The sequence below is a fragment of the Capra hircus genome, chromosome 10, assembly GCF_001704415.2.
Source record: "Capra hircus breed San Clemente chromosome 10, ASM170441v1, whole genome shotgun sequence".
NCBI classification, from domain to species: Eukaryota; Metazoa; Chordata; class Mammalia; order Artiodactyla; family Bovidae; genus Capra; species Capra hircus.
In genome coordinates, this window is record NC_030817.1 from 76445618 (window position 1) to 76457651 (window position 12034).

The 12034-nt window shown below is 42.3% G+C and overlaps 1 protein-coding gene across 1 annotated transcript; it reads right to left on the reverse strand.

Moving 5' to 3' along the window:
* On the reverse strand, nt 215–1111 carry LOC106502541 (inactive ribonuclease-like protein 9). Its single transcript, XM_018053810.1, has one exon. The coding sequence runs from the start codon at nt 1108–1110 to the stop codon at nt 562–564; it is 549 nt and encodes a 182-aa protein (XP_017909299.1). The 5' UTR covers nt 1111; the 3' UTR covers nt 215–561.

Sequence of the window (12034 nt, forward strand, 5' to 3'; positions counted from 1 at the left end):
TACTGAACCAGAAATTCGCATGGATACAACTTTGGAGCTTCCATTGTGGCTCAGCTGGTAAAGAATCTGCCTGCAATGTGAGAGACCTGGGTTCAATCCCTGGGTTGGAAAGATCCCTTGGAGAAAGGAAAGGCTACCCACTCCAGTATTCTGGAGAATTCCATGGACTGTATAGTCCATGGAGTCACGAAGAGTCGGACACGACTGAGGGGCTTTCACTTTCACTTATCAGGAAACATTTCCTATTCCTCTTGGTGCTGGTCATCCTTTCCCTGCAGGCATTCATCCACATAAAAAATTCAAAGTGTGCTAAACTCTGTGACCTGTTTGAATCCATGTCTCAGAGCACTATCTCCTAATCCAGCCCACCTTTCCTTTGCCTGGTGTAAGGAGAAAAAGGGCAGGCAGTGAATGATGAAAGTAAATGGGATCAAAATTTCCATTCTCAAGTTTGACTTGTAAGGATCAGTAAGAATAGGATTCTATCTTCTTGCTTTAACATCTTAGAGAATATACTTCTAGAGGGGTGGAGGGAAAGAGATTTTCCTGGTGGATGGTTCTTTATACGGCCAAAATATCAGTTACAGACACAGGGATAATTTCTCCAGTATTATCTTCCCATTGACAAGTGATAAAGACCCATCCCTCCTTGTAAGACGATATGTATTCACAAAATGGCATCATGACCCCATTTGTTAAAACACAATGCACTCCTGATATTATTTTCCGGCTCCTGTGACATTTCCTAATCCCATCTTTACATTGCACAAACATGTTATGACAGATCTTTTGAATGTCGTCATATGATGCTTGGAGGAAGAAATGCTCTTTCACACAATAAAGCCTATTGTGAACACGTTTCATCTTCATTTCGAGATTGCAGTATTCTTGGTCAGTTAACGGCATTTCAGAATCAATAATGACACGGGTTTTGAATGTTTCCTTGGTAGGTGGTTTGGTAGGCCCTGTAGCATATAAGTCATTTATATAGTCTTCTAATTCTTCTCGTCTTTCAGCTGATAAATATGGATCAGTTATCTTCACAAACTGCAGTGGCTTCAGCAGCAGGAAGAGCAGAAACAGGAGCTGCTTGTTGATCAGAGTCCCCATGTTTTCCTGAAGGGAATACAAGAGAGAAGGAGTTATGTCCACTGTGAGGCTATGCCTTCTGTTCCTGTGCAGGCCCATTTCTACCACCTTTTGCTGTTCTGAGCTCTAAGACTTTGGACCGTTTAAAATTTGACAACTCAGGATCTATCTCAATACCTGTGAAATATTTACTCCAAGGTGACCTTAGGGGAGCTATATTCAATCTAAAAGACTGTGGGTAAGAGAGGGAAAGGTGAAGGAAAATGGAGAGAAGAGGAGAAAGGCAGAGAGAGACAACAGTGGAGAGAGAGAGAGAGAAGGAAACAAGGAAGAACCAAGGAAGAGAGCAAGAGAGAGGTGAAGGGCAGGAAGGAAGGGAAAGAGGACAAGAAGTCAAGAGGGCACTGAGGCAGGAGGCAGAGAAGAGGCTCATGCACTCCCTCCTTCTGAAGTAAATGTATCTGTTCTCTTCCTGGAGTTAAGAACTTGCTCTAAAGAGCTGTACATGATCCCCCTTTCCCCCTCACCAACATCTTGCTTTTCTGAGGACCATTCTTCATCTTGGTCTTCCCTCATAGCTCAGTCAGTAAAGAATCTGCCTGCAATGCAGGATACTCGGGTTTGATTTCTGGATCAGGAAGATTCCCTGGAGAAGGAAATGGCAACCCACTCCAGTATTCTTGCCTAGAGAATCCCATGGACAGAGGAACCTGATGGACTACAGTCCATGGGGTCACAAGAGTTGGACACTACTGAGTGATTTCACTTCACTTCATTCTTCATCTTCTGGCTTTCTCCTCTTGCTCATTTCTGACCATCAATACCCTTGCACAAGGGATCAAGCAAGATCCATCATGTCAAATGAGCACCAAATGTGTGTGGATTGGTCTAAATACTATTACCATCACCTCATTGCCTGGAATCGTGGGTCCAAGTTACAGTCTCCTCGGCCACCTCTCCCCACTCAGAAGAACTCTTTCACTAAGGTACATTACTCACCTTTTGAGTCTTTTTTTAATCTTTTCTTTAAGGAAGACTTCATGATTCCGTCTCAGATTTTCCTATCTCTAAATTCTTCCCATCCTGTGTGCCTATGTGCCATCATGGTACCCTCCTCATCAGAGACTGCACAGTCACAGCTTTCCTTCCATATGTGTGCGTCACCATGTCTATTCACCCCACTGGAGGCTGCACTAATATTTCTCCAATACCTGTCATATACATGAACAACTGTCTTTACCACACAAATGTGGGAAACTGGGTGGTTCCTTATATTCTTTCAAGAATTCTACTATTAAAAAAGAAATGGAAATATTCAATATAGCACCTACTTCTGAGGCACATCTTTATAACGCTTCATGCTAATCATGTTAGGGGACTTCAAGAAAAACATTCCTTAAGGAAGCCATCTTATCTGTCTCCTGAGAAACCTGGATGGGGGTCAAGAAGCAACAGTTAGAACCCTGTATGACACAACTGATTGGTTCAAGATTGAGAAAGGATTAAGACAGGGCTGTCTTCTGTCACTCTGTTTGTCATGAGAAATGCCGGGTTGAATGAGTTACAAGCTGAAATCAAGATAGGCGGGAGAAATAGCAACAACCTCAGATGTGCAGATGATACCACTCTAATGGCGGAAAGTGAAGAGGAACTAAAGAGCCTCTTGATAAGGGTAAAGGAGGAGAGTGAAAGAGCCAGCTTAAGGTTCAATATTATAACACGAGACTAAGATCATGGCACCTGGCCCCATTACTGCATGCCAAATAGAAGGGGAAATGTGGAAGTTGATACATTTCTTCTTCTTGGACTCCAAAATCACTGTGGACAGTGACTACAGCCATGAAATCAGAAGACAGTTGCTTCTTGGCAGGAAAGCGATGACAAACTTAGACAAAAGCAGAGACATTACTCTGCTGACAAAGGTCCATATAGTCAAGGCTATGGTCTTCCCAGTAGTTACGTATGGTTGTGAGAGTTGGACCGTAAAGAAGGCAAAATGCCAAAGAGTTGATGCCTTCAAACTGTGGTGCTGGCAAAGACTCCTGCAAGTCCCTTGGACAGCAAGGAGATCAAAGCAGTCAATCTTAAGGGAGATCTAGCCTGAATATTCACTGGAAGGACTGATGCTGAAGCTGAAGCTCCAGTATTTTGGTCATCTGATGCGAACAGATGACTCATTGGGAAAGTCCCTGATGCTAGGAAAGAGTGAGAGCAGAAGAGGGTGTCAGAGGATGAGATGGGTGGACGGCATCACCAACACAATGAACATGAACTTGGGCAAACTGCAGGAGATGGTAAGGGACAGGGAGACCTGGCTTACTGCAGTCCATGGGGTCACAGAGTCGAAAATGACTGGGAGACTAAACAACAACAACATCAACAACAAGGGAGCCTGAGCAGTAGTGACCCGTGGTCTAGAAAATAGGCCCAAGTGCTAGACATCAGGGCACAGTCTGCTATTTAGTGGAAAATGTCATCATTCATAGAGGATTCTTGGGTCTGTTGATCTCTTTTTAATCCCTGTCCAGATCTGACTGTTGAACAAGAATTCTCCAAGGAAGATTTCTTCCCAGGGGAAGGCCAAGTACCTTAGGTACACTAGAGAGCAGGCTTCTTGGCCTATCTTTGCCCATGGTCTTTTGCCTCATTTATTCTTTGTATGGTCAAAGCTTCAGAGAGTGAATATGTTAAGGACAGGGCTGGAGATATCCTGATACTGGGAATATTGACCGCCTGCAAGAGTGGCAGTGCTTGAAATAGGAAAAGAGAAGAGCAAAGTTGAACGGCTGAATTAAGTACTTTCTTGTGGTTGCCTTGAAGTAAAAATAAAAATAATAAATAACAATGCCTAAAATCATTGCAGATGGTGACTGCAGCCATGAAATTAAAAGATGCTTACTCCTTGGAAGAAAAGTTATGACCAAGCTCGACAGCATATTAAAAAGCAGAGACATTACTTTGCCGACTAAGGTCCATCTAGTCAAGGCTACGGTTTTTCTTGTGGTCATGTACGGATGTGAGAGTTGGACTGTGAAGAAAGCTGAGCGCCGAAGAACTGATGCTTTTGAACTGTGGTGTTGGAAAAGACTCTTGAGAGTCCCTTGGACTGCAAGGAGATCCAACCAGTCCATTCTGAAGGAGATCAGCCCTGGGATTTCTATGGAGGGAATTATGCTAAAGCTGAAACTCCAGTACTTTGGCCACCTCATGCAAAGAGTTGACTCACTGGAAAAGACTCTGATGCTGGGAGCAATTAGGGGCAGGAGGAGAAGGGGACGACCGAGGATGAGATGGCTGGATGGCATCACTGACTCGATGGACGTAAGTCTGAGTGAACCCTGGGAGTTGGTGATGGACAGGGAGCCTGGCGTGCTGAGATTCATGGGGTCGCAAAGAGTTGGACACGACTGAGCGACTGAACTGAACTGAAGATCATAGGCAAGTATACACCAAGCCCTGAGTTCAGCACTAAACATACATCATCATCCAAACAAGCTTATGATAAAGATATTCTTATAGCTTTGTTGTTTGATAGTAAACAGTATCTCTTTGTGATGGGACATTGCTTCAAATTTTACTTTAGGTCTGGCAGAATCTTGGTTCAAGCCTTTTTCACAAGTCAGTCTGATCTTCACATCTCTGTTCCTCAGTGCTATTGTATGACTGCCTTCAGTCTCGCTTCCCCACCTGAGGCTAGAATATACCTCCTTCCCTAGGTTGACTGTGTAACTCTAGGAGAAGAGACTACCAGAAACACACAGACCACCAAAGTGGCCAGTACTAAACTCGTCTCTGAGCCACCGGAGAGCTGTAAAAACACTTCCATTCTCCACAAAGCCTAACTGTGCTGCTGCAGAACAGTCTCCTGTTTTTTTTTTTGTTTGTTTACTCCACTGTGCTCTTGGTAGAAGAGAAGCCTTCCAATGGGGAAAACCCAAGTTATTTTCTAATATTGAAAATAACCCAGAGACCCTGACCAAGGCAGTGATGGATATCAATATTTGTGGTCTCTGTGGTGTCTTGGGCTGGAGGAAGCAGGACAGGGTGAGCATGGGCAGCAGCGTTGAGGCTCCTGTAGCACCAGGGCCAGGACAGCCCTTCATTTTGTATATCCTCTACACTCTTCATCCTTTGTTTATGAATTCATGCTGTGGTTTCAGGCTTCTCAAAATCTTCACTCACCCCCAAGTATATGTATTTTCACTTACATGCTATCTTATGTCTATGGATTTTCAGAAAGTTTGAGCCTTTCATCCATCTGGAATTTATATTGAAGTAAAAGAGGTGGTGATTTCTTTTTTCACATGGTTTATATGTAATTTCAGTACTGATCATTTGGAGAATAAAGTTCATTCACTCATCTCTAAGTTAAAAACTGACCTTATGCTCTGTAACAACCTAGACAGGTGGGATGGGGAGGGAGATGAGAGGGAGGTTCAAGTGGAAGGGGTAAAAAGTATACCTATGGCTGATTCATGTTGATATTTGGCAGAAAGTGAAAAGATTCTATAAAGCAATTATATTTCAATTAAAAAATAAATTAATTTTAAAAAGTTACCTTATGTATTTAATGGGGCTTCCCTTGTGGCTCAGATGATAAAGAATCTGCCTGCAAAACAGAAGACCCAATTTGATACCTGGATTAGGAAAGTCCCTGGAGAAGGGAATAGCTACCCACTTCAGAATCTTTGCCTGGAGAATCCACGGAAACAGAGCCTGGCAGTCTACAGTCCATGGGGTCACAAAGAGTCAGACAAGACTGAGCAACTAACACTTTCACTTATGTATTTGATAATTCTTTTTCTGAATGATTCACAGGACTGGAAAAGGTTAGTTTTCATTCCAAACAAATGAAGGGAAATGTCAAGCAATGTTCAAACTACCTTTTTTTTTTTTCCATTTTTAAATAGTAAATTTAATTTTAAAATTTTCAATTCTAACATTGAAAAATGTTCAAATTGTGCTCATTTCTCATGCTAGCAAGGTAATGCTCAAAATCCTTCAAGCTAGGCTTCAGAGTTCATGAACCGAGAATTTATCATACACAGAAGCTGGGTTTAGACGAAGCAGAGGAACCAGAGATCAAATTGCCAACATTCACTGGATCATAGAGAAAGCAAGGGAATTCCAGAATAACATCTACTTTTGCTTCTTTGACTACGCTAAGGCCTTTGACTGCGAAATCACAACAAAGTGGAAAATTCTTAAAGAGATGGGAATACAAGACTACCTTACCTGCCTCCTGAGAAACCTGTATGCAGGTCAGAAGCAGCAGTTAGAACCAGACGTAGAACAATGAATGGACTGGTTCAAAATTGGGAAAGGAGTATCTCCAGGGTGTATATTATCACCCTGTTTATTTAACTTCTATGCAGAGTACATCATGTGAAATGATCAGCTAGAGAAACCCAAGCTGGAATCAAGATTGCTGAGAGAAATATCAACAATCTCAGGTATGCAGATGATACCACTCTAATGGCAGAAAGCGCAGGGGAACTAAAGAGCTTCTTTGATGAGGGTGAATGAGGAGAGTGAAAAAGCGTTTTGTTGTGTCTATGAATGGACCCAGAAATTTGCTCTTTAAACAAATTCACAAGGTTATTCCTCTTTACTTTTAAACTTGTTTGGGAGTGTTAAGGCAGCTTAGATTATAGGCTGGGAGGGGCCTGAGAGAGGCTGTCTGTCTAGAGCATTTTCTCCTAAAGTATGGGTCCTGACTCCCAGGTCAGAACACTCTATTTACAGTTAAAAAAAAATTGAGACTAGTCAAAGGCTCCTTAGGTACATGAATATATGTCTCTGAGGGGTCATTAAGTGTTTTCAGTGTAAATCTCTTTAAAGAAGAAAGGCAGGATTTGTAAATACAGCTTAATATGAGGCATCAATAGACAATAATCATGTAATAATTTTATAGCCCCAACCACAGAATAAAAGTGAAATTTGTATCTTTCAAACTGGTAATAACTATTAAAGTTTCCAAATTCATTGCTGGTGAGAGTGTGATAAGGGGAATAGTCCTATATTTCTGGTTATAGTGAAAACTTTGGCAAGTGTAATAAAAATTATTTTAAAAATCTGATACTTCCCCCCAATTTCAATATCTTGAATTCTATGTACCATATTTTAGATGGCAATACGGACAGCAAGTTTTACTGCATAGGAACAAAAATTTCACCTTCAAAAACAAATGTCCAAGAATTTAAGGAAAGTTTAAGTTGCCATGGATGTATTCATGGACACAACAAAAACACCACTACAATTGTAACTGTAAGAGCTAATATTTGAGATAATCAGTGTTCTATATTCATTGAATTATAGATTCTTAGAATGGATTATTTTCCAGACTATACAAATATATTAATCAATGAAATTTTACAGATGCAGAATATTCATAATATTATAGCAAGGGGAATGTCTGGTTTTAACCAGACCAGGGGCAAGAGTGCAAAAAATTAACTTAAACCCAAGAGGACCTGTACTGACTCACAGAGGCAGACGTCCAGGGCACACAGCAGGATGAAGAAATCCAGTCCTTCACTAGACTCTTGTTTTCTCCCTCACTCCACTCTGCTTTCTTTGCTAAGTTCATGTGCAGGCAGGGCCTCTCCACAGAATGGCAGGGTAAATCATTACCACCTTTATAACACTATGTAGGGTCACTGAAAGATATGCCATCCTCTCTCACATTCATCCAACAGAGAAAATAACCTTTCTGATTGGTCTTGTTTTTGTCATGTGAATAAATCCAGAAATGTGAGTTCCTCTTTTTGGTCCACCTGAAGTTCATGCTTTTTTCTGAGAAGAAAAGGCAAAATCACACAGTTAAAACCCCAGTAGAACTGCAGTTGCTGACAAAAGGCTGCTCCCCTGCAATACAAACAAAGGAATGGACACCAAATACAAAAGTAGCAAATGTCCATTTGAAAAGGCGGGGGAAAATCAAAACACAGAAGATATCTACAACGTGGTCCCAAATAATGTTTGAAATAAGGATTACATAGTGAGGGAGGGGGAGCCCCAAACATAACCTTATTCAACTGCTGTTTCTGAGCAGTTTATTTCTTATTGTGGTCTTGAAAGTTGTCAGTTTCTCAAAGTTAAAATAAATAAATCTGAGGAAGTGTCATTGAAGAAATGCGTCTTTAAGAGCTGATTTGGGCATGTTATCCAATTTTAAGTGCCAATTTCTCAGAATGCCACATTTTCATATCAGTGAACTCCTACCCTTTATCGGCATCAGGAAATGTCAGTTCCTTAGCTTGAGTGGTTGCATAAAAAGAGAGTCTAAACACTCAGTCTTTAGAATTAGACTTACCTTTGTGAGTAAATCCCAAAGTATCTCTCCATTAAATTCAGGGGGAAAAAAAATCTCACCTTAGGCATATTTAAATTTATACTTTTACAAACATATGGAGGCAATATTTATGTTTCAGGCCTTCATACCCATAACTGAGCTGAGAATGGGGTCAAAATGAGAAAACCTGGAGAACAATGCGATCCTTACGGGTCATTAGAGGGTCAATGTGTGTGTGTGTGTGCTCAGTCATGTCCGACTCTTTGCAGCTGCATGGACTGTAGCCTGCCAGGCTCCTCTATCCGTGGAATTTTCCAGGCACAAATGCTGAAATTGGTTGCCATTTCTTACTCCAGGGCATTATGCCAACCCAGGGATTGAACCTGTGTCTCTTAGGTCTCCTGCATTGGCAGGTGGATTCTTTACCATCAGCGTCACTTGGAAGTCCCAGAGGGTCAATGGCTCCACTGAAACACAGTTGTTGCTCAGTTCAAATCATGTCTTCCCCTTAGGGTCACTGTGATGTCCTGAGTATCTGAGCTTACAGAGGTGCACCGAATGGACAGAGACAAAGTAGAAATGAATTGTCCAAGGAGACACATGTGCTGTCAAAGCAAGAGATTTTATTGGGAAGAGGGGCCTGGATGGAGAGTAGTAGGGTAAGGAAACCCAGGAGAAATGTTCTGCATGGGATTGCAGTGTTGGGCTTTATGGTAATTGGGTTTACCTTTGGATCCTTCCTGGTGGAACATGTGTCAGTCAAGATGGAGTCCAGCAAGGATTCTGGGAAGTTGCTGGGCCTTATGGACAGGAATCTCCTCTCTCCTTTTGATCTTTCCTGTATTCTTCTGGTTGCTGGTAGCTTGTTGGTTTTGTATTCCTTACTAGACCCTCTAGTTTAAGATAACTCCTGTAAGTGATTACTATGATGCTGGGCTAGGGTGGGCAGTTACAGTCAGTGGTTCTGTTAGTGGTTCTAAATTGAAAGAAATTTAATTTAAAAATTCACTTCTTGATATATACCCAGAAGAACTGAAAGCAAGACCATAAACAGATATTTGTACATGTATGTTCAAAGCAGCACTATTCACAATAAACAAATGATTGAAGTGTTCATCAGTGGAAGGATGCGTAAACATGTGACATACATTTAATCAAATATTCAGCTCAGTTCAGCTCAGTCGCTCAGTCATGCCCAACTCTTTACGACCCCATGAACCGCAGCATGCCAGCCTCCCTGTTCATCACCAACTTCTGGAGTCTACCTAAACTGATGTCCATTGAGTTGGTGATATCATCCAAGCATCTCATCCTCTGTCATCCCCTTTTCCTCCTGCCCTCAATTTTTCCCAGCACCACGGTCTTCTCAAATGAGTTAGCTCTTCGCATCAGGTGGCCAAAGTATTGGAGTTTCAGCTTCAACATCAGTCCCGTCAATGAACACCCAGGACTGATCTTCTTTAGAATGGACTGGTTGGATCTCCTTGCAGTCCAAGGGACTCTCAAGAGTCTTCTCCAACACCACAGTTCAAAAGCATCAATTCTTCAGTCCTCAGTTTTCTTTATAGTCCAACTCTCACATCCATACATGACTACTGGAAAAACCATATCCTTGACTAGATGGCCCTTTGTTGGCAAAGTAATGTCTCTGCTTTTTAATATGCTCTCTAGGTTGGTCATAACTTTTCTTCCAAGGAGTAAGCATCTTTTTATTTCATGGGTACAGTCACCATCTGCAGTGATTTTGGAGCTCCCAAAAATAAAGTCTGCCACTGTTTCCACTGTTTCTCCATCTATTTGCCATGAAGTGATGGGACCATATGCCATGATCTTCATTTTCTGAATGTTGAGCTTTAATCCAACTTTTTCACTCTCCTCTTTCACTTTCATCAAGAGTCTCTTTTATGTACTCCTTGTGTGTAAAAGGGATTCCCTGGTTGCTCAGATGGTAAAGAATCTGCCTGTAATGTGGGAGACCTGGGTGCGATCCCTGGGTCAGGAAGATCCTCTGGAAAAATAAATGGCAACCCACTCCACTATTCTTGCCTGGAAAATCCCATGGATGGAGGAGCCTGGCCGACTATAGTCCATGGGTCACAAAGAGATGGACATGACTGAGTGACTTCACTTTCACTTTTTACTTATGTGCAAAAAGTTAGATTCATGAACAATGTAAAAACCCCAAAGACAGGACCAAGATGGTGAAGTAGGAAGACCATAAGCTTACCTTCCCACTAGAACACATCAGACCTACAACTACGTAGAGAGGCACTTTTGCTGCAAATGACTTGAAGACTAGCAGAAAGGTTCTTCTACAACCAAAGCTGTAAAGAAAGGCCTGCATGGAGTCTGGTAGGAGGAGGAAATGCAATCTGAAACCAAGTGGGAGCCTGTAGAGGCCTCTTTGTCTCCCATTTCTCATAGGCAAGACTCCAGCCTCCATGGCCTTCCCTGAGTTCCAAAGGGCAGATTGCTAATCAAGAGGGAGGAGCAGCCAAGAAACCACCTGAAGACTTGAGAAACTCATCGGGATTAAAAGACCCAACCATCTGAGACCTGCACACAACCTAAGCTTGTCAGCAACCCCATCCTTGGGCACTGTTGTTATAAAACTCTTCATCAACTCCTCCTGGGTAGGGACACATAGTTTCTCAAGCCAGGAGCTGTGTTCCCCTTTGCCTGGTAAAGTAATAAAGCTATCCAAAAGGCAACCAAAACTCTCTCTGAGATTTGATTTGGCACTGGTGTAGACAGAAGCTGAGCTTTCAGCACCAAATCTCATCAAGACCTGTAAGTGACACAGAATAGGAAGGAGATATCACAAACTTGAAGATCCTCTCAGAGGAGTGACAGAATGAGTCATATATTAGACACCCCAGCACTGGGGCCTGACACTGAGAAGATTAACCCCTTTAGCTAGTTTGAAAGTCGGTGGGACTTGGTCCCCTGCTAAGAAACTGAGTTTCTACTATTGAAGAGTAAGAGCAAAGAGTCTTCCCTGGTGATCCAGTAGCTAAGACTCAGCTTGCAATGTTCAAAGATTCTGAGTGTTCAAAGATTCTGAATGCTGCTATGAAGATCGAAGGTCCTGAGTGCAGCAACTAAGATCCAGTGCAGCTAAATAATTGAGTAAAGAAAAGTTTTTTTAAAAAGAGTCAGAACAAAGACTTTCTTGTTTTCAGTCCCAGTGCAGAGACACCAAATTGATAACTGCCTAGTGTTCTGACCAGCCTGCCAGGACCTACCCCGTGTGCCCTCCAACACACATGGGGCTCCTGCTCTATATCCTGCTCCAGTGCTGCTCCCCATTGCTCAGACTCATGTCCACTGAGTCAGTGATGCTATCTAACCATCTCATCTTCTGCTGCCCCCTTCTTCTTTTGCCTTCCATCTCTCTCAGCATCAGGGTCTTTTCCAATGAGTCGGCTGTTCACATCAGGTGTCCAAAATATTGGAGCATCAGCTTCAGCATCAGCATCACTTCTCCCAGTAAATACTCAAGGTTGATTTCCTGTAGAATTTACTGGCTTGTTCTCCTTGCAGCCCAAGGGACTCTCAAGAGTCTTCCCTAGCACCCCAGTTCAAAAGCATCAATTCAGGATGGGATTAAAGTGAGGTAACTTGGCAGGGCTGGCACCTTCCACAGCAACC

Excerpts from the sequence above, each read along its gene's own strand:
- LOC106502541 (XM_018053810.1), bottom strand. The coding sequence starts at position 1,110 with ATGGGGACTCTGATCAACAAGCAGCTCCTGTTTCTGCTCTTCCTGCTG.